The sequence below is a fragment of the Agelaius tricolor genome, unplaced genomic scaffold, assembly GCF_023055355.1.
Source record: "Agelaius tricolor isolate 1412-34295 unplaced genomic scaffold, bAgeTri1.0.p SCAF_22, whole genome shotgun sequence".
NCBI lineage: Eukaryota > Metazoa > Chordata > Aves > Passeriformes > Icteridae > Agelaius > Agelaius tricolor.
In genome coordinates, this window is record NW_027269282.1 from 388,402 (window position 1) to 411,590 (window position 23,189).

Below are 23,189 nucleotides of genomic sequence, written 5' to 3' on the forward strand. Positions count from 1 at the left end.
TCCCCAAGATGGGAAGATCCTCTGGTGTCCTTTGGACTTCTGGGATTTGCCAGACCTGGGGCTGCTCTGTGCCTCAGCCTCCTGCTCCCAAGTTCCCAGGCACCACAACTGCAGGGAAGGAGCTACAACCTGCTCTGCCTCTATAAAGAGTCACAGGGCTTAGCTGTTTCCTTAGAAATTAAAAATAAAAAAACCCAGGTTGTAGAAAGCACATTACACAAGATAAGGGAGTCTGAGCAGGAGATACTTCCAACTTGCCTGTTTATCTCCACTTTTTCTTTTTAAAATAAAAACTGTTCTGCTATAATCATGCATGAAAAGAGCTTTAATAACTGCAGGAAATGGTGCAATCAAACAGTTAACTTCTGATTTGTTAGCTATTTGCTTGTGTATTGGTGAGATAAAAAGATTTCTGTAGTTATGTATTTAATTGTTTATAATAAGTATCCTAAATTCTATTTTTAAATTGCATATTTTTGTTAGTTTCACAGTTCTTTCCAAGCTACATCTACTTTGTATGAATTAAAAGTGATTCATGCAAAATTACATGCACAGGGAAAGATGTGACTTTTTGTACAACTATCCATTCTAAATTAGCAGTTGGCATTCAGGGAAAATGTTCTGAATTTATTATGGATTGGTCTCTGAATACATTTAGGTGAATAAAAAGTGGATCTAATGATAGGGATATTAGAAAATAATTGGAAATCACTGGGAGCATTCTTATGCTATAAATAAACTAGGAGCTGACACACTAATCAGTGTAAAGGATATATATGTGAGGGGTAGGAAGATGGAAGTGATCAAAGTCATATCTTTCAGTCATAGAGATTTTTCATCTTGGAAAAAATGACAGAGATTGTGACAAATGCCACGAGCTCGGTGTCACACAGAGAAGACAATTTGGGAATGATTATTTCCTTGTTTTCATGACACAAGAAATAGGGAGCATCCAGTGGAATTATTACATATAAAATGAACAAATATGACTTTTTTTTTTTAATATGGTGGGAAATAACTTCTGGAACTCATTGTCAGGGAATTTTTCCCAGCTAAAATAAAGGAATGATACTAATGTGTCAAAAATTTGCCCATTAAAGACAGACATGAGGAGGATGCAGTTTGTGGCTTGAGAAATCTTCTGTCTTTCTAGAAAAAAGTTGTGTTCCCAATTTCACAATCACTGGGCATTTTATAATAATTCCAGCAGACAAACCTGTTTTTAAAAGCTTTTAAAATTTGTTAATTTAAAAAGTAGGTACTTTACAAGTTTAGCAATGTGAAAATCGTAAGACTTTTGCCTGGTCACTCATTAAACATCTATTTAATTTTGCTACTAACATAATTTTCTAATATTCCATTTTCTAGAAAAAGTGTTCAGGTTTAGTTAGAATGAAATCGAGGGTTTTTTTTCCCCTTTTGAATTCACTTTTCAAGACTGGAAGTCTCCTGAGTAGGATGGCTAAGCTCAGCTTGTTCTGGTGCCATGGCAGTGGTGACTCTTGCTTTTGCTGGAGTGGTGGTCGCTGTGGGCAGTGCTCACTTTCACACACAGACACAGAAAGATGAGTTACTTCTCTTTACCCTTCTGTCACACCTTCCTCTGGCAATAACCACATCCCTCTGCCCTGTCCTTCCTCCTCCCATCTTCCAGGTGCTCAGCTGCTGCAGTCTGTGTCTGCTCCATGACTCTAGCAGCTCCTGGAATGGAATTGCCTGTGGGCACATGGTGGCATGAGCCATGGGAATGTCACCTGCACAGGCCACACTGACAATGTGTAAATTCTCGGCTAGAGAAGCTCGTTCACTCTGTGCAAGGGAAACCCGGCTTTGGCTGGGAGCTGTCTCTGCGTGCTGTGCGCCATCCTCGAGGTCTCTCAGCTTGGAACTTCCCTGCCCTGTGGGAAATGGTTACTGAACCCCCTGGTGCCGGTGACTCACAGAAAGGGACTGGTACAGCTGAACTAGTCCTGGGATGCCCGCTGCGATTGTGCCACTCCCGAAGGGTGTTTTCTAACTTGTTCTTCAACATTTCCATCGCAGTTTCGGTGACCTCCGCGGGCAGTGCGCACGAAATCGCAGGAGATATTCCGAGGCGGGCCGGGGATGTGTGCGGGCACTCGGGACAGAGCAGCCTCCGCAAAGCAGCGGCCCGGCCCCGCAGCCTGCCGGGGAGAGAGCTCCGCTCCGGCGGGCTGTGAGCGGCGCGGGGCCCGGGGCCGGCCCGAGGCGGGCGCTCCGGGGCCGGGATGGCGGTCGGTGCGGCCCGGCAGCCGCAGCTCACCTGGCCGCCACACGGGTGTGCTCCCGCCATTCCTTCCGCTCGGCGCGGCCGGGCCCGGCTCCGCGCTGCTGCCGCCGCCGCCACCGCGGGGCCCGCGCCCGCCGCCCCGAGCGCCGCGCCCGCCGGGGCCCGGCCGTGCGGCCGCGGGGCAGCCTGAGCTGGCCAGGGTACTGACCCGGCCCGGCCGGGCACGGCTCCGGCCGGCCGGCCGGCCTCGGGAAACATTTGGCATCCTCTGGGGCTCTCACATCTGGAGTTCTTCTTTCGCACTCCTGGCAGGAGCTGCTCGGTCCCGTGCTCTGCTGAGCAGTTTATCGCTTTTCTTTTTTTTCTTTTTTTCTTTTTTTACTCGAGTCTCAGGAAGGCAGTGAGTGCCCTTCTTCTGCCCACTCGGAGCTGCCCTGGCCAGAGCCTCCGGGGTACCGTCCTCCTTCTTGGCTTCCACACATCTGTCTTTTTTCTGTCTTTTCATTTTAAGGTTCGAAAGCTGTGAGCTCCTTACTGTCCGTGTCCCTTGGGTTGTTCTTGCTGAGAATTCCCCTAGGCCTTCCGGAGCTGTGGTCTGCCACCCCTGTTCCCTCAGTGCTGCTGGTTCAGCAGAGTGCTGCAGAGGTGCCTTTGCCTCCTCCCCTGCACTGAGCACAGCCCGGTGGAGTAGGAAGGACCAGGCACTGAGTTCCTTGGTGAGCTCCATATCCCAGACATCTGCCCACAGTTTAAGCTGGAGTTATAATGACTGTGGGGTCCACCTTCATCTTTAGGTCTTGGGCAGGTTTCTTGGGTCCCTCACCAGTCTGAGAAGACAGGACCTTGCATGTCTTGCCTCTGCTTCCTGAGTCTGCAGTGGCGGCTCTCAGAACCCCATGAAGATAACTATCAGACTGCTCTAACTTCTGTGCCCTGCATGCCTTCCCCACACTCTTCCAGAGATCTGTCTGCATGTGACTTGACATCCTGGTGGTAATCTCTGTCACAGCAGCTTTATCAAAACACTGCTCCTGCTCTTCATTCCTGGGCCTGCCCTCTGTCCCCAGGCCCTGCTGACAGTGCATGCAGAGCCACCCCAGTGGTCCCCAAAGATGGATGTCACATAGGACCCACTGCCATGGTCCCCTGCTCCCTCCAACGTGCTGGCCCCTGACCCTGGTCCTGGGCCAGTGGATCCTCCACATGGGTCCACATTTGCCCTGGTTTGGGTTTTAGAAGTCATCCATTCCTTTTAGAAAACAAACTTGTTTTGACCCAGCCTGGAGACCCTTACAGCAGTTTAAAGAGAATTGTGGACAGTATGTTGACCATCTAAAGCCTGTCTGCCTCTCAGTCTTCTCCTCCTTCAGGGCCTTGTTGATGTGCTTATCTTCATTTTTCCTTGGGGATGGGGGATGTACAACTCTTCAGTTCTGTAGGAAGGGAAATCTATCACCCAGGGAAGTCATGGGCTCTAGGTTGCTCCAGCAATGGTAGCAATAGTCTTTCTCGTGTGGGACAGATGTTGGGTTGTTTCTCAGTCTTCAGTTTCCAAATATTTCACGCAACAGGAGTTCAGGATTTTATCATTCATTAGCTGGGCAAAGGTTGGGTAGGCCCAAGTTTCACTCAGTGCCTACCCAAGAGAACATGCACTAAAGCACACAGTTGAGGGTCCATGCTCATTAGCTGCAGAGGAGCATTAGTCCTTCCTCTTGCTCCATCTCACTGATGCTCTTGTGCTGGGTGTGGAAATATTGAACCATATTTTCATGGTATCTGGATGCTGCCCAGTATCCACTCCTGAGTATGCTAGCTGTGGATGGAGGAGAGAACTCACATGGCTAACTACAGACCATGGGTACTTTAAGGACATTGACATTCTGAGCAGTCTGTTTCAGACAGCCTTTAGAGAAGCTCTACTCATCCCAAACTACACAGAAAAGGGGTAGAACACAACCTGGACAAAAACATGTTGTGACTCCAGGATGAGGCTCAGAGACAGGAAGATAATGTGGCTTCCAATCCTCCACCACATGTTTGGAGGCAGTTCCCTGCCAGCCCAAGATATAGCAGAGCTTTGAACCTAAGTTTGCTGAACCTGAGAAACAAGACCATGACTTTTGGAAGCAACTTTGGTGTTTCTCAATGTGTGTAACAAAAAAAGGAGCTGGACAGTGTGTGTGGAGTAAGGTGTGACTCTCTTCTGACAACAAGCTTCTTCAGCAGCTTCTAGCTAGATGGGAATTGAACCAAGCAAAGATCAGCCTTGTGAGGCAAAGTGTCCTTATGCAATGTGGTGGAAGAATTCCAGCTTCAGTCATTGCTTATCAGAGCTGGCCACCTGAGGTTTTGTACGAAATAGACAGCATCTGGTGCCTGTGGATCTGAACATGTTACAGAGTTTATTAAACTCATAAGGGACCTAGCAAGGACTAGTTTGCACCACTCACCTTCTGCTTAGACTTCCAGATCTTACTTGATTTTTGTTCTGCCTTGCTACTCCATCATTCCCTTTCCCCAGAAGGTGAGTAGTTCTAGGGTAGGGACTATAATATTCTTGTCTCGCAATATGGCTTAGAAAATGCTTGTATGAAGAGAAAACAATTGTTGAATAATCCTTCTGCCTCCTGAATGTCAGGCATTAGAAGGATACAGACACTTGTTCAGAGTCATAAGCCATGCTGACCTGTGATAGCTGCAGTGAGGATAAACAAGGTGAGAACAAGCCTTCTTCATCACCTCTTTGACAGGCAAGGTTAAGTGGAAGCCAGGGGTTACTGGAATGGGATTTAGTATTTTCTCATTATTTAGTGTCAAATACACATGTAACAGGGTTGCAATATAAATGTTGGGAGACTTTTGCACTCTCCTGCAAGGGAGGGGTCAGCATTGTAAGAGACCAGCAGCAAGGCAGGTGAAGGATGGAAGGGTTTGTAGGTTCTGTGAGCGTATAACTTGAGCTTTGTGTGGGAGAAAAGGAGACTTGGGCTGGGGAGGGTCATTTGATAGGTGGATCCAGGGGGTTTGGATCCCTTTGTTGGGTTGCTCTTGCTGAGTGATGATTGTGTGACTGTCATATGGGCTGGAGCTGATCCAAGCATCTGGCGAAAATGAAAGCTGAGGTTTGGCCATCTCCCTCTTTTCTTTCCCTTTTGCTGTAGACATTGTTCGCAGCGACATTGCCCTGGATAAGCAGAAAGGCTGTAAGATCGCCCAGCATCCTGACATAATGTTGGAGCTACAGAGGGAAAAGGCAGCTCAGATGCACTTGGTTTTGTTAAAGGAGCAGTTTTCAAACACATACAGCAACCTCACACTAACAGGTAAGGCTGCAAGACCAGCTCTGGAGCCAGGAGCTGGGTCTGGTTCTTGCTAACTCACAGGTGTGTTAAAACCCTCGGGTTCCTCGCCTCTGTATGAATCAGCATCTCTCTGGCTGCCTCTGTTTCCTACCAGGGTTACTGGGTATTGGGAGGGAAAGGACCAGCAGGAACTGGAGGTGGACTCATAAGGCCTCTGCAGCTGGCACCTATGCAAACACTCCAGATTTGGTGCCCCTGAACAGAACATTTTCTACAGTCTGACCTAAGCAGAATACCACGGCATGTGAAGTGCTGGAGAAATCTCCCTGCTAACTGTTCACGTCGATGGGGCTGCAGCAATTACTAAATTTGGAGTCCTTTAAGCTGCAGCTGATTTTTTTTCTTTCCAGAGCATGCACTTTGTGTGAACCCAGTAAATATTAAAGAGCAAATATAAAGGGATAATGGCCTAGACAGAGATGAGAGGATACTCTTTTTCTGGCAACTGTTTGTATTATCCAGGGAATAGAATCTCGATGGAGGAGACTGCCACATTTTGGATACACATTTAATGGTGCTTGTAAAGGACTGATGTCTTCAGGCAGTGAGTGGGCAGAAGGATGGTATCCCAGCAGCCAAGAGGGTCCTCTCATATCTCTTCTCGTTATCACTACAGCTGGATGAGCCACAGACGATGGGAAGGAGGAAGAGACTAATAAATCAAACGAGACCCCCTTCTCCTCTTGACAGGTCCCTTTCCTGTGAAAGGCAGGCAGGCATCTTATTTTTACAGGAGAGAGGGCCCTGTGCTCTGTCTGGGGAGGAGATGGCAAAACCCATGGTGGCCCTCCCCTGCTGCTGGACTGGGAGAGGCAAACCAGTCCTGCACAACCTCCCCCACTCTGCTGCCACCCCTGTTTCAGTGCCCAGCCCCTGCCTTGAAGCCAGCATGGGTCTGCATCCTCAGCAGTGAGCTCTGCCTCTCCTGGGGACATCGGCTGTGCCGGAGCTCTCGGGGACCCCACGGAGGTGGGATGGTGACACCAGCACTGTGGAAAGGCTCAGCCAGGGGGTCACTGGATATCGGGGCCCTGAGTGTAGCTGAGTCGCATCATTCCTGAAGGCCCAGCATTTAAATGGGATCCTCAGAGCCGTTTCTCATTCTCTGTAACGTAATCCACTTGGCTGTTTATTCCCAGTACAACTGCTGGAATCAACATTGTCAGCTTTTCCCCTGACAACTTGCTTACTTTCCACTAAACAAACTTCCCTCGAGAAGTGAAGCTGCTCTCCCCTATCCTCCTTCCCTTGCTGCTTCAAAAGCTCTCTGGCATTGCTCACATTTTTTACAGAACCTGCAGAGCAGAGGTGCTACCTGGTTATCAGCTTAGCTCTTAGCCTTTCCAAGTGTGTTTACAGGATAGTTCAGAAGGTTTTAGCTCTAACTCTCCAGGGTGGAGAGAGCAATTTCACCAGAATATTACCCAAAGAACTATTTTAATGTTCTTTAACTCCCTTTGAATGTGAGCAGAACAACTTCATAATTGTTATGAAGTTTAATCTTTTATTTCATAGACATAGTCTGAGAACATGGTCTCTAGACAGCTAAGCATAATATTTAACTGGAACTCTACTAACTTGTGTAAATATTTCCCTTCTCTGTGATGGATCTGGTGTTTGGGGTGGGTAGAGGGGGTTGTACATCTGTTGCAGAAGGACATTTCTTACCTTCAAAATTCAATCAGACAGAGTTTGCTTGAGGACTTTTTGTTCTGCACAGTGGGTTTGTACAGTGCTATAGGGAGTGCCCAGGTCATGAGGCAAGGCGCAGGAGCAAGAATGCAGGTGTGGTTTAGGGAGTCCCTAGTGAAGGACTGAGTGTGCAGGGATGGAGTACCCATGAGAACAGGGTTTCCCCCATGGAGTATCCATGGGATCCTTGAGAACAGGGTTTCCCCCAGGGGTCTGTACTGAGGAGTCACTTGGCCTCATGCACTGCACATGCTGTGGATGACCTCCAGTGTCCAAGCCAGACTGGAGCAATATTGAACCCCACACCTCTGGGTGAGAGGGCTCCTACTACTGCTAGTTCTTCAACTGTACCCAAAAAATGTAAATGGACTATCTTGCCCAAAGTCATATGAGAATAAAGGTGCTTTATGATGGGATAGCTCCTCTAGGAGAGCTTGAGAGTAGAAATACTATTGTGTGGCATTTTTATGCCCATATCACTACCACTACCACTGTAGTGATCTGGATAAAAAGTCCCATTCCCTTCCTCCTCCTCCTCCTCACAGGTAATATAGTTACATGAACAATTTGAAAGACTTTCAGGCCTCCCACTCTGCCTGCAAGTGTGGGCAATGGATTCTGCCAACAAACTTTCAAGCAGTACCCTCATGGGTTTAGGAATGAAAGCTCTTAGAGTGCAGGGCATGCAGTCTCTGTGGCATCAATGTAAGTTGAAGGCTTTTCCAAATCTATTTACCAGTTGCACATAATTCCCAGTGTGCTCCTTATTTCAGGCATCAGGAAGGGCTGTGTTATACTGGGATTTAAGCTGCTCACAGCAGCAGGTACTTCCAAGGTAAGAGGGTGTCTTAAAATGAAATGTGTGTTTTTGTGCTAAGACACAACTGAGACTGAGTGAAACCAGGCAGTCTTTCTGGCTCCCACTCCTCCAGGAACACATGTGAGACTCTGGCTTAGACCACTTTGGTTTCTCTTGTCGAGCCTTCCTCGGCTCCTGTCTGCAGGCTTTCTCTTGCATCTTGCCTCTGCTTTCTGTATGTGATCTTTCCAGGCTTACTGAGCCTGCCTCCCTGACATGAGCAATTGCCTTTGATCTGTGACCATGCTATTTAAATGCTGTAAAATATTTTGAGGTTTATTAATCTTTGCTGTTTCCCCACCATGCTCAGGGATGGGTATCTCGTTTCACAGATCAGCATCTCTCGTGCTCCCGGGTCAGTCTGTGGTACAGTGAGGGGAGTGCACAGCACTGCCTGCTCTGCTCTGGGAATCCTGAGCTCAGCCTGCCCTGGGACAAGGCAGGAGAAGGATTCTTTCCCTAGAAACACTCCTTAGCTCCTTCACTGTTCACAGAGAAAGCAGCGATTCTTGTTATGTTTTGTATCAGCTGGGCTAGAAGCTGCAATTGTCACAGCAGGCTCCCATCCTTTGCAGCCCTCAGAAGAAATGTTCAGGTGACAGGAGGGTCATTTTGGAGCCCTGGAACCGGGTGGAGGTGGGGGAGGGCTGGAAAGCACAAACTTGGTCTGGCAGCAGGTGAGGTGTGAGGAGCTGCCCTGGGCAGTGAGACACAGTGTGCATGCAGATTTAGAGTGAGCTGGTGGGGAGTGGGGCAGCATCAGGCTCCAATAGACTAAATCCACATTCTTCGACCTGTGGTGCCAGTTTGGGCTGGGGCAGTGTGCTGTCTTTGTAGTTTAAGGGACTGGACATCCACAGGTTTCTGCACTGTTCCCAGGTGAAGCCTGTTAAGTCTGTGGAAGAGGGAACTGTTCAGGTCCATAGATGCATGTGAAAAATGGGCCCCTTTGTAACTGTGGCTTCCCAAGAAACAAGCATGAACTATAAATTTCCCTTTAGGATTCCCCATCCAGAGGAAACAAAATAGTGCCCCACTACTCACTTGAAAGCATGGAGAAACAACCTTCTGCTGTGCCTCTTGCCTGAAACTGTGACACAGGTTGCCTCACTGCATCAAGACACTGATGATGAGAGCTCTCTGGCCTGTCCTGCCACACCACATCTGCACTGAGAAGCCAGTGAAGATACTGGAAGGTGTGTGCTGGGAGCTCTCCATCCTGTAACATCATAGAGCACAGCCTCTAAAAGTGGTGATTAAGGGGGCAGACCCTCCTCACACAGCTTGTAATGCTCCCAGGTGACCCTCTGTGGTCACACCCTGCTGAGGGTCTTATCAGTGGCACTCCCCACTGCACTGAGAGAGACTTGAAGGGACTAAACTCAGATGGAACTGGGAGGAACAGAGCTGAGAGCTGCTGGAGAGTGCATTTCACTGTCTATGTCCAACACTGCAATCAGGTGTTTTACACTGGCATCCCACTGCCCCATCACTAATTGGATAGCTGAAACTGCCATAACAGCAGTTGTTATCTCTCTGGGAGGCTTCTCCTTGAAAAAGTTTACTTTTGGAGAGGTTATCAGCCATACAGAGACCCTCTTTGCCCAAGGTAAGTGGTTTGGGGTGTGTGCTGGTGGTGACAGAGTGCACTCCCACTTTTCACAAGCAGGATGTGTATTGTGGGATGAGTGGAACAAAGCAGGGTAGGGCAGCAGAGTTTATGTGAGGCTACTGCAGAACACACTTGTGTGGGAGGCACAGAGCAGAGACAAGGGCAGTGTGTCTGTGTGAAGAGCTTGCTACTGAGATACTGTCCCACAGAAATAGGTTTTTTTGCTTCTCCCCAAAGGCAGTGAGAACCCCAGTTGGACTTGTCCTTTGGCAGGGAATCACAGGGCTCAGGTTGAGCACCAGCGGCATGTGGGTTTCCTGCACTTGTGAACCTCCCCTGGTGGTTTTGTGATTCCTGCTGTGGCTCTGGGAGACAGTGGTCCTTGAGCAGGACATGTTTGTAGGGCCTGAGGCTCATCCCATGGAGTGCCGGGTCAGAGAGAACCGTGGCTCAGAGGCTGCCCCTTGCAAGACGGTGTGTGTAGGAAGCAGGGCATGGGGTGGGGTGTGCTTTTGGTGCCTGTGGTTATTTTTGCTGGAATTTTCCTCAGATGGGTTTTATCCCCCAGCTACACCTACCTGCATGGGACTGGAGGGTGGGCCACCTTGTGAGATGGTACCTGACAGGGGTGTGGCAAAGGTAAGTACAGCTTCTTTGCCTTTTTGGCATCTTGTTTGAGATCAGAAACCTCAGTGTTCTGTGGTCTGCACAGCAGTGATATGTATCATAGCTGTTTTACTGAGTGCTGCACAGGGGTGGTCTGGACTGCACTGGCTCTCCAGCTTTCCTTCAAGGAGAGTGTGCCCTGGGGCTGTCTAGCAGGCCTGGGAGTGTCTTTGGGATCAAGCTTTCTGCCCTTCTGTGCATCACAGACCCTTACATCGCACACATTATCCAGAGCATTGTACAAAATAGATCTAGAAAGGACCTCAAGAGGGCATCTTCTAGCCTTTTCCATGGCAAAGCTGTACCTGGTCTCTGCTTGGGGAAAGGTGTCTGGGAAGAGGCAATATCTTTTGTGTGACCAGCTGGTACACTTGGAAAGTCAGTCAAACTCTGGGGGGCTTGAACCCTTCAAAGAAAAAAAAGTGTCATTCAAAGCTAAAACCACAGTGAAAATAGTTACCCAGCACTTGTCACCTTGAATAGCAGAACTGGGTACTGGTGGGGAACTCCCGTCAGCAAAGGGAACACAATAATGTCATCAGCTCCTGAGGGAAAGAGGGGGACAGAGCTGCTGTGAAACACTGGAGGCTTTCCTGGGAGGAAGGAGCCAGGAAAACTGTCATGTCATTAAATCACTGTCTGCACCAAGCCCACAGTGAATGACAGCAGAGGTGCCAACCTTTTGAGGATAGTTTGCAGGTGTCTTCTGAGATCTTGGGATCAGATCCAATGGAATAGTGCTGGGAAAAATAAATCTTGGAAAACAATCTCGGGTAACTGAGTGTTTTTGTGCCATTATCAGTTGTTTATATGAGCTCATTCTGAAACAAAGTGGCTGTTTGTTTTTACTACACAGCCTTCTGAGGGTGTTTGCTGTAGCTGAAATATATTGTGTTCCTGGGCATGTCCATGTAAAGCCTGCAGCTTCTTGGGGCTCAGCTGCCAGGCTCCAGCATTGCCCAGGCTGTGGGGACATCACTGTTGACTGATTCAAATGAGGTGGCTTTATCCTTATTTTCAAACCTTCTGTGATGGCAGGGATGTACCTCCCTCAGCAGTTTGTTCTGGGGTGTAATTAGCTGTGTCATCATGGAGATGGTATTTTTGAAATCTCTTGCTTCAGTTTAAGCCCATGATGGCATGTCCTCTCCCCATGGACATGGAGAACAGCTTACAGCACTCCTTTTCTCTTTGCAGAAATCTTTTACATATTTGAGGCTTGTTATCATGTTTCCCTGAAGACTTTTGCTCTCTGCACTGAACAACTGCCTTTCATTTGCTCTTTTCTCATGTCCATTTTATTTTCAAGTTGAATGACACATGCATAGCTGATTCTGCATCTTGAGATCCCTTTCAACCCTCTACAATTTTTTTGTGGCTCTGGGTTTTGTTGGGGTCCCTTAGGCTCTCTCCACTGGGTCTGGGATGTTTTTTAAGTGCATTGCCTTGAAAAGAGACCAATATTGTAGCTGAGGCCTTTCTTGACTGAGAAAAGCAGCAGGGTTATTTCATGTACCTGGTGCGTGACACTTCTGTCTGTATAATCATGGACTTTTTCCTACAATATTGTTTGTTCATGCCTGCAATTTTGTGTACCATTTCCCAACCAGCTGTGCATTTCCCACATGGAATTTAATCTTGACTCTATTTTCCTAATTTTCTAATTAAAATGTTGCACAGAACTGAAGGTAAAGCCTTGAGAAAGTAAAGGTACAGAACATCTGTTGCCTCTATCTCACTCACGAGACCTTGTTGCTCCATCAAAGAGAAGCCAGGTTGCCTTCACATGGCAGGGCTATTACTTCCAGCCCTTCCTTGCAGATGGATTGTTTGATGATTTCTTTCAAAATTTTTCCAGGAATTGAAGTTATGTTGGCTGGCCTGCAATTTCCTTGGTTTTTCAGCCTGTTGAACATAGCCACTATGTTTGCCCTTTTCTGATCTTTTAGAACCTCATTCATCTTCCAGGAATTCCTGCAGATAGTTGCTGACGGACCTCCACCTATTTTAAAAGATCAGACTTCTGTAGTTTTTGTTCTGCTAAGGTGCTGCTATACATTACCCTTCTACTCTGATTCTTTTAATTGCATTAACTTTGTGGTCCTCATGTTATCCTTCTTTTCATGAAGTCTGAACCAAAAAAAGCATTAAGCGTTCCTGCTTTAACTCTGTGAGTTGTTGGCTATTGTGAAATTCTGTCCAATTTATCCTCTTTGCTTCCTGAGACAGCTGTGAGCCAAACCCCTGGGATCCCCTGCCTTCTCTTACCCTAATTAGTAGTTTCACAACTCGTTTTGTGCTGACAGCATGTGTGTGTGTGAGAGAGGTCATGAAGGTGAATCTCTTTTTCAGGTGACACCCTCTAGTCTGTTAAGCCACACTTTGGCTTTCTCATTATCTGATTTGGTTATTGTTTTTGTAACTGTGGGAAATATGGCTTCTTGTGACGTGTTCAGGATTTATTAAATTCAATTTGCTGTCCAATTTAACTAGCTGCACAAGAGAAGATATTTTATAAATTGCGAATCTTACAATTAGCAGTTATACATGCATTATAATATGTAATGCCATTACCAGAACCAGCCAGTTCTGGGTGCTGTGTAGAGAATAAAGAAAACACATAAACCTAACAGAAAACAGATTTTGGTGGAAGAGGGGGAGGGCTGACACGCACTAATAGCTTTGGAAGGGCTTGCGGCTTGTTCAGTGTCATAAAGCAATCTATTAACCTTTTCTCCCTCCTCAGGAGGTGCTGAACTCTTTGGTCTGTCTCTTCCCACCGATGTAGTTATCAAATGTCTCCTGGTAAGCACTGGCAGTCACTGCTGGGAGCAGTTTCTGTGGAGCACTCGGCTCCCTCGCTCTGTCCCTCTCTCCTGGTGCTGTTCCTTTGTGCTCATCCACATCAGCCTGATGGAGTTGCCGTTTCTCCTTTGCAAGCTTCAAGCCATGGAGGAGTCTGTGAATTACCCTAATTGTACCCCTGCCTTAAGATAATTTACATCTGTTCCCTTATCTTGCTGTGTGTTTACAAAACACTGTCTTTCCCAAACTCCCTTTTCATTTGGAGCAAAATCTCACTTGCCAGCCCTCTCAGATTACTGAAGCCTCTGTCCTTACAAAGCACTATTTTTATTCTGCCACTATTTTCCGTTCTTTTTCAAACAAGTACAAACACTCGTTTTGGGCTTCCCTGCCTGTGGTGTTCTCCACCTTCATGGCTTTCCCCAGTTTTTCTCTGGTGGTGAGAATCAAACCTCAAGGAGACTCCTTGCTAGTTTTGTTCCTGTCGCTTCTTTCTCAATTTTTTTTTTTTTGTCTGTGCATTCCAGGAACTTGAGGAAAGGCAGTGTCTGATGTCTTCCTTTCCCAGCAAACGTATGGGCAGTTAAAGGTCCCTAATTACCAGCAGGTTCTGTGTTTCAGATGCTCCCAATAAGCCCGTGCTTCCGATCTCCCTGATTTTGTAGCCCGAAGCAGACCCCCGGTGTGCCAGTGTCTGGGCTCCTTCCAGTCTTACATTACACGGCGGTCTCTATACCTGCCTTTTGTACTACTGACTTTCACCCCCTGCTTTTATGCTGGGCCTCAAGATCATCTAGAGCTTCTAGTGTGATGTTTCTCATCCTCAGCTGGGCTAATATTACCTTTTCTCTTTGCCAGCACCACGCTTAACTCTGACTTTCAAACTCCAAAGCAACTTTGGAGCTTGCTTTGCCTCTGACCACCAGGTTAGAAACCCCTTCACCTCCCACACTAATGTAATGCCTACATGCAGAGTCAGACCTTGTGGATTTTTCTTTCAAAAGCTGAATAGATTTGGCTCCTCAAGCTTCATTTTGCAAGTCCTGTCATACCTCCTCCTTGGTCCTGTGGCCACGCAGAACAGACTTTTCCATCCTGGAGATACAAGCCCTATATTGTTTTTCTGTTCGTGTATTATCTTGTGCTTGGCTGAATTAAAGCACGCTTGGTTGGATGGTGGCCATTTAGCCATACAAATTGGATCACAGGATAAATGAAGGCTGTTTTGTTCATTATTTACTAACCTTCATTTGTGCTATCTGCAAGCTGCCTCTAAGGATCTTGTATTTATCTGAATGATTAGTAAAATCTGCGTCCTGTGGGATGGGAAGCAAACAATGGGTAGGTTTTTGTCTCATTAGCTACTTCTGTCCATCTACTTATGGCAAATTACTTCTATTAATGCGAGTTCTTAAATCAAGTTGTAACATCAGTTAGAAAGGACTTGATTCTGTACAACATATGCTGGCTGGTAATTAGCTGAGACATGAATATAATGAATTATTGGTAGATTCTCATATTATCTTTTAATTACTCTGTCAAGTTCTGCTGTCAGCCTGACTGGTTGTTGGTCCTTAGCTCAGCAAGTCCTGCCAAAGCACCAGCATGGGGTTAGGGCTCACCTACCCTTCTAGAATTACTTGGCATTCCAAGATTTATTAAAAATTAGCATCAACGGGTCAGAGATCTCCTTAGTGCACTTGGAGGTGCAAATTATCCAGGGTGGGTGATTTAATAGTGTTTATCTAAAGCAGATGTTATCTAATTCATGTCTTGGTCATCAGTAAATGGTGATCTATATAATCCTCTTATGATTAATTCATCATCATATTTTTTCATAAATACAGAGTGCCTATATGTATATTTTCATAGTTACACTGATAATTTTACCATGTGCACAAAATAGCACAGCTATGTCTCTCATTTCCCTTCTTTTCTCTATATTTAAATTTCCACTCATAACTCAGCAAGGCATGAATTTTTTCATCATGATTTTTAAATACTGTATTAATTTTCTATACTTTGTAATTTGCAGTTGGTTGCTATTTCTTTTGCATTACAATCATGAGTTATATTATCTTCTGTTATTGCTGTCTATACCACTGCATAAGGATGGGTTTCCTGCCAAAATCCCCTTCCAGCATGGTGGTGGAATATGCTGACTTTAGCCATCACCTAAAAACAAAACAAAAAAACCCCAACCAAAATCCCCTTCAAATATTCCTTTGGTTTCTTTTGTCCAGTATTTTCTTCCCAATAACTTAATTAGATTATTTTTCAGCCTGGAGATGTTGAAGCATCTTGTGTATGTATTTTTGACTGGGATTACAATCCCACTAGCTTGGCTCAAGTACAGACTCGGGGAAAGTAGATGCCTGTGTGGACAGAGCAGGAAAATCTGTGTTTGGTGAGTTCTCAGCATTTTAAAAACTTCTCTGACAAATGGTGACATTTTGCTGCAGGAGTATCATTTGTAGGAGTATCGCTGGTTTCGTCCCTCCAGCCACCATTCCTGTGTGTTTGCAGGGGTGGTATTTGCAAGCTGCTGAGGAGCTTGCGGCCCGGGATCGGGATGTGGGACAGTGGTGTGCAGGATCCATCTGACGGACCAAAGCTTTGTGGCTGAGCTAGCTGCTGGGGAGAGCAGGAGGAGAGGGGAAAGGCGTGTCTGGTGAGCCTGGCTTGGCGGGGAGCAGCAGGATCATCTCTGTGGCTGGCCCCTGGCTGCTGCCCCAGGCTGCTCCGAGGGGGCACTGCCTGCTGCTGGGAACGCAGTTTGCTTCCCAGCGCTGCTTCTCCGGTTGCTCGCTCTAACCCTTTTTCCATCTGTCCCTTCATTTATTATTTACTCCTTGCTCTTTTCTTCATTAGCTGGTTCCCAGTGCTCCTGGCTCTGGAAAGGGCTCTCTTATGGGGAACACAAGGACAGCAGCAAATATTGTTGCACTGCTTCTCTGCCAGCCCTCCTTGTTCCATGGATGGGACTGTGCGGCACGCACAGTTAATTAAACTCTTTAACACTTTTTCCAAGTTAAGAAAAGGGTCAAAATCCTGTAAGTAAGAGCCCCTTGAGTCCTGGAGTCCCCCATGCAGTCCATGAACTGCTTTTTCAGAGGCTCATACTGGGGATGGATACACGGGGGTTGGAGAGTAACGTGAGAAGCTCTGGATATGCATGCTTTGTGCAGCTAAAAGTGGTGGGGGAAAAGTGAGGTTACAAGGTGTTCAAAAGAAATTTTGGATCTCTCTTTACTTCATTAAGTTTTATATTGGATTGCTGTGCCAAGAGACACAATCATTGACTTTCTTAAACAAATGAAAACCTCCATGAGTTTAAATTTTCTTTTTTTTCCTCTGATGAAAAGGTGGCAAAAACAAAGGTTTTGTAGGAGAAACTGAAACCATTCAAATATAATTCTATTAACTAATTAGGGGAACTCTGGAAATGGGACTGAGACTCGCAGGCCTTTTTTTCCTCTCTTTGCTGGGGCACTCCAAGAATTGGATCACCTGGGGAAAGCATGTTTAAGAAATACCAGATGGTCTCTGCGATGCTCCAGCTGTGGACAATCACTCCCAGCCAGGCAATCTGCCTTGCTGTCGAAGCCCTCTAAAACTGTGCTGCCCATTTGTCATGCTTCTCCAATTGCAGCGCTCTGGATAGCTTCTTTTTTCCTTGTCTGGCTCTTCCTTTCCAGTTTTTATCACCCACCCCCTCCATGAGCTAATGTTGTAACATCCCTTCATTGGCTATAAATCCATTGAAGAGCCATATATAAAATATTACTTTGTTAGGGAAGATTGGGAAACATCTGTTTTTTACCCATAAGAGTCAGTCTCTACTTGTCTCATATGACGATGTGACTATTTATATATTTTTAAAGAAAAAGAAGGAGAGAAAATGGGAATCCTAGGAAAAAACTTAGTGGAGCCTCTAAGGAGAGGAAACTGATTCAGCTCTGGGATTTGTTTGGAGGCTTTTTGGGGAGGTTGGGGGGCACAGGCCAAGAAATTGCTTAGATGTCTGACAAAGTAGCAGTCATACCAAGTGCAGAGGGTCCTTCTGGAAATATTTTGACGTTGTATAACAGTTTCTAGGTGCTTCCCAACACGTACTTGCACAGGAAAACTGTGGTTCTAAACCATTATGTATTATCTACTACAGATAATACACAGAACAGAAACATGGGAACAGTGACAGTCCTTGGATTAGTAGCAGACTGTAACCATAGGGGTGTACACACAGAGAAGAAAAGGTGTGTAGCTCTGGAGCCCTTGCATTTAGGTGGCTATGCCCCTAAATTTATGCACCTTATGTAGGTGATTATGCCACCAGGGCTTGCTGTCTGAGCCTACTGGCATGAACAGCATCTCTTCCAACCCACTCAGTGCTAGTGCCTTGCTGAGCTGTCTGCTTTTCCTCACACATACAGCACTCAACCTATGTCTCTGTCTCCTTGCTGGACGAGGGCATTGCTATCTGTGAGTGCATGTGTGGGGGGAACTGGCTCTGTCACCCCAAGGTGACAGGGGTGCAAGAGCAGGATGCTGGGGCTCCGTTGTGCCTGCCATGGGGCGTGACAGGAGAGTTTGGGTGAATGTGGGGTCTTGCAGTGGTATGGGAAGGCTGTACAAGCAGCCAGGCAGGCTTGGGACTCTTAGTTCATGTGGCTGGGGTGGGCTGTGGAGTAAGATGCTCTGCCAGCTGTGCTGAGCTGACAGGAACAAGGAGCAAGTCTGCAGGGAAGGCGTTTGGGAGCACAGAAGGGAGGATGCTGCTTTGGGTGAGCTGGGTGGGAAGGAGTTGCACCTCCAGAAGGCTTCCTGTGGTGCTGTGTACCTTGCCTGCCAGGCAGGCACACTGCCAGCCTCTGAGCCCCTCAGCACATGAATATGGAAGAAGGAGGAGGAGACTTAGTTGTTTGCAGGTGGTGTCAGGAATTGCCACAGCTGCTTTCTGTGCCTTGCAAGGCTGGCATACAGGAATGAAGTTCTAGAGCTGCTAATGATTGATGGTGTTCCACATACAGTTGTAGGATGGTTTGGGTTGGAAGGGGCCTTAAAGATGACCTAGTTCCAACCCCCTTGCTGTGGGCAGGGACATCTTCCTCTAGACCAGGTCACTCAAAGCCCTGTCATTCAGGTCTCCCTCTTTCCTGGATTTGGTAACTTCCCCTACCCCTTTGCTGCCCAAATGTGAGACTCTCCTCTCCAGTCTCCCTTCCTCAGAGTCATGGATTGCTGTGTTGGTCTGGACCCAGCTCACCCACCTGAGGTGAGAATGCCCCAGAAGGGACCTCTTTCCTCCCTCTGCCAGCCAGCCTTGCTCATCCCACATAAGCTCCATGGTGGATGGCTGCCTGCTTTTCTCAGGCTGGCCAAAACCAAACTCCATGTGTGTCTCCCCTGCTGATCCCTCTCATGCCTTTCTGCAGGGCTGTGGTTGACAGCTGTGTCTTCCCTGTGGCCTCATAACACGCTCATGCTGCTCCTGCTCTCCCTCTCCCACACACTGGCTGTGCTGCTGTCCCCTCCTGCCACGCTGGAGCTCAGCCTGTTCCGATGGTTATCCACCCTCATCGCAGCCTTGTGCCCTTCTGCTTGGCTCCTTCCTCTTCCAAAATCCTTCTCATTCTCCCTCCCATGGTGCTAACAGGGCCTTGAGCCCCCTTTTCTTTCCTCTGCTCAGTTCACTGCCCAGCTGTTACTGAGCTATGCTCCAGCCATCACAGGCACTGGTGAAAGCTCCCCAAACCCACCTCCACCTGGTGCAGATCCCTTGTAACACTAGTGACAAATAAAATTCCATTTTTCAATGGTAAGATATTAAACAGATAAAGCTGCTCTCTCTAGCAGCTGCTGCATCTTTGTCCTCTTTGTGCCAAAGCCTTTGGTTATCCCACATGGTGTGTCAGGGCACTGGTCTAAAATCTGCTGCTTGCCTTTGGCAAGTCCTGTGACAGAGAGCTCTGTACAGCTCTGAGCTTGGGACTGGCATCTGATTGTTTTACAGGTGAACTAAAGTTCATGCACTTTGATACTCAGTATAGATTTGGACTTCACAGGACTAAAAAGAAAATGTTAAATTTGAGGTGGAAGCAGATAAATAAAAAGGAGTTTGGGATGTTGCAAGTAGCTTGGTGAGCATAAGCCACATGGGCAGAGCAGCAGCTGGGAGGACAGGTACACCCAGAGCCCTCTAAGGTCCAAAGGGATGCTCTGACATTGGAAATGGTATTGGGAAGCAGTGCTGGGCACCATGTCCAATTCTCATGCCCATTTTAGCCAAAATGCTATATGGTTGGGAAAGATTAATAAAAGAGCAGTAAACATGACCAAATCCTGGAAATAGGGTGCTATAGATAAGATTTCACTAATACTCATCTACTTAAGAAAAATGAAAAAGAAACTTAATCATAATGTGCAAGTATCAACAAGAGGAAGAAAAAGTTAAAGGGAAATATTTTGAAACATTAGAAAAGAAAGGCAAAAAAGGAAACTATGATCTAGAACCTAGTGCAGGGCAACCTTGGAGAAATAATGTGCAGATTTATAATGCTGAGAATGGTCCTTTCTATCCTTATAACTTGTATAAATGTGCAACATGCGTGTTGTGCCTCCTAGAGAATAGGTGATGGCAGGAATTAAATATTCCTGAAACCAAATTGAATTTATTAGCCTTTGCTGATAAATGTCACCCAGCTGGAAGCAAAGCTGAGCTTGGACTATGGGCTCTGGTTCTCTTCCCATTAAAACAGGGGGTGAATTTAGCCCCTGCCTGTGCCAGAACCTGTCTGGCCTTGATGTGATGTGCTTTGGTATAAGAAGAAAGATCAAGTTTAGGTCAGGGTTTTTTGGACAGAGGTGACTGAATTTAGGAAACCTCAGCTACATCTCCTTGCTACAACCACCCCCGGGAGGAGCTGATGTGCTGACCAGGACAGCAGGGAGTCTTTGCTCCCTGCCACCAAATCCTTCCCTGAAACAAGATCCAGAGACCAATTATCTGAAATGTGAGTGCTTCCCCAGTAGAAACCTGTGTTTGATACAGTAGTCTTTGGTTTCCTTCTTTATTTTAAAGCTTGTTCATTCCACCTCCCAAAAAAAAGATTTAACTGGTATTTCATTGAATAACTTGACCTTGGGTGTCCAAAAGTTCATTTATGATCTTGCTGTATATAAATTTCCAGATATAGGATTTTGACATAGAAATAGTCTTCCTTTGATAGAATGTAACAAATTCAAGTTTCAGAAATTATCCTCTTGAGCCATCTCTGTGGTGTTTGGCATCATGACAAGTAATTAGTCAATCCTGAAATAGTCATCAAGCAGAGAAACAGCTTATTTTATATACTGTTTCTTAGAGAGTTAAATATTTCCACATATTCAGGCTCTGATTGGAGTCTTGGATCCTTTCCAAATGTTCAACCTGTAAAGATATTTGAGAACACCAGGACTTAGGCTCTTTCCAAAAAATGATAGATTTCACTTGAATTTTCACAAATGGAAAACCACAACTCCCCATAGCTGCAAAGAAGCAGCTGTCATACCAGGTATGGAGTATGAGAAAACACTTTCTAAAAGCTTCAGGGACTTCCCATTATCTGGAAGGTTTTAGTGCTCTTAAAATTTGTGAAGAAAACAGCGTTTCTTTTCCTGCCCAGCGTTGCCTGAGATAATCGGCTGCACCTGTTTGGAAGCAGCGCTTCACGTTGTTCCCTTACACACACCCTTGCACGTGTTCCTGCTAATTTTTCCTAGAAACCCAAGTGTCAACAAATTGGAGGCCAGCATTGTAACTCTGTTCAAAATCCCAAACTGGTGTTTCTGAGCATTTTGCCATGCAAAGTAGGTGTGATCTAAGTGACTGAATTGACTTTGAAGATTTGAAGTTGAAATCCTGGGGTGTTGTGATGCAGGCAAAAATCTATTGAAGAAATCAAAAGCACCAAATCAACAGTTCCAAACCTAAAGTTCTGCTTTTTGTTGTTGTTTCTGCTCTATTCTAAAAAAAAAAAAGGAAATTTTCCAAACTGATAATGGACTAATTTTGGGAAGGGTTATTTTTTGGTGTGATTCAGCACAGACATGCATAATGAGAATTTGGGAAATAAGAAGTTAAGCCATGATGATGTAAACCATTGTTTCTCATTTAAATAATAGCACTTGGATAATTCTGAAGTTGTGGCTTCTGCGTTTATTGGCTGAGAGGTTGCCAAAACATGTGTGTGTTGCTCTGAACTGGTAAATGATTCCTATTTATAGGACAGGTGTCTTCTGATGTCCCGAGTTCAGTGTGTTCTGTAATCCTAGATCCTGTTTTTGATCTATGTTTAATAATGTGTGACAGAAGGAGATAGGAACCTTGCAGACCAAATCAGGCTTGGAATGTTTTGAGTTTAGCTCTGCCCAGCTCTGTCCACTTGTAACGCAGGGTATCTTTCCATCAGTGTCTTGCCCTTCTAAAATTAAATTTTTGGACTTCTCCTTTCTGAAACACATAGCCTTTGGACTCATTTACATGCAGCCTCTTGAGTGTGCCAGCCTCCTTCTTTTGTGTAGAGTCACGAAAAAAATTGCTTTCTCACATATTTTTAACACAGCTTTTCTAATGCAGAAACCGCAGTGAGGCAGTGCTGCAGGGAGGGATGTGGTGGCAGGAACAGAGTCAAGGTGTATGGCATTCACGAAAATAAACCCTTATGTTTGAGCCAGCATCTAATTTAAACTGTGCTTCACAGCTGCTGGTTTGGGCTATGCAGTGTCACTGAAAAAGGGTTGGGTTAGTTGCAATTAGTTATGTGACTGTCAAAACCACTCTTTTTCATTATCTTGCAAGCTGCTGGTTGAAATTAATCAAGAATCATGGAATCATGGAATGCTTTAGGCTGGAAGGGACCTTTTAAAGGTCATCTTGTCCAATCTACCTGTTATGGGCAGGGATACTTTCCACTAAACCAGGTTGCTCAGAGCCCCACCCAACCTAATCATGATTACTTTTAGGGATGGGGTATCTACAATTTCTCTGGGCAAACTGTGCCATTGTCTCACCACCCTCATTGTAAATGCAGACAAATCTAGTTATTATGTTGTTGATGTATCTGCTCTGGTCATTATATTGCATTTTAAAAAGAAATTTTAAAAAATACTTAAAAATATGACCAAGCTCCTCTTCTACAGAGGAGTGCAGACCTTCCAGCTGGAGGCTCAAAAGAGACACAGGTTGTTGATAGAAGGGAGAGAAATGCAGGTTCACAGCAGGGAATCTCTTGAGATGCCTAATTCAAGGGAAGAGGTGCAGCAGCAATGACAGGGACCAGCATGGAGGGACAGATGGGGCTTCCTGCCATGTCCCCTACCCCGGCAGCCTCTGGTGTGGCCACTACAGAGGCAAGGCTGTTGTTCTGTGTGTGGGATGGGAGAAGTGGAGGAGCCCCACCAAGGAATACGCGGCAGGGCGGGGCAGCAGAGCAGCAGGCGAGGAGCAGCTTGCTGTCAGCTGAGCACTGAGGATACCAGCATGCCAGAAAAGGAACTGGGTCTGGAGGGAGGTGGAGGGGGCCATGAGAACTGGATGGGAGGCTTGGCTCTCTTTCAAGCAGTTCCTGAAGCCAGATTAGTCCTCTTCGCCAGCTGGTGCGAGACGTTAGGTTTGTGTTATTTCTGGCAGCCCCACGGGGACTGGGAGTAGCTCCATGCCTCGCGTTTCTCTTTCTGAGGACAGGACAGTCCAGAAGCAGCACAAGTTTTGCATTCCTGTCCCCAAGAGATACAAGTGCCAGCTTGCCCTCAGGTAGAAGGCGTGAGGAAAAGAACCCAAACTGCCGTGCCTGTCTTTCACCCCTGATGCCACCAGCTTCCTCTGCTGGCTGCTCTGGGCTAGTCTGCTCTTCACATGACCAACTGCCCAGGTTTCCCCACATGTGTTCTCTTGTCTGT

The 23,189-nt window shown here is 46.4% G+C and overlaps 1 protein-coding gene across 1 annotated transcript in view; it reads left to right on the forward strand.

Moving 5' to 3' along the window:
• Positions 1 to 23,189, forward strand: part of HPSE2 (heparanase 2 (inactive)) — a 105,473-nt gene that overhangs the window by 7,891 nt on the left and 74,393 nt on the right. The window contains exon 3 of the mRNA XM_071446323.1: positions 5,416 to 5,577. Within this exon, the coding sequence (XP_071302424.1) occupies positions 5,416 to 5,577 (162 nt within the window). The remainder of the gene's footprint in view (positions 1 to 5,415; positions 5,578 to 23,189) is intronic.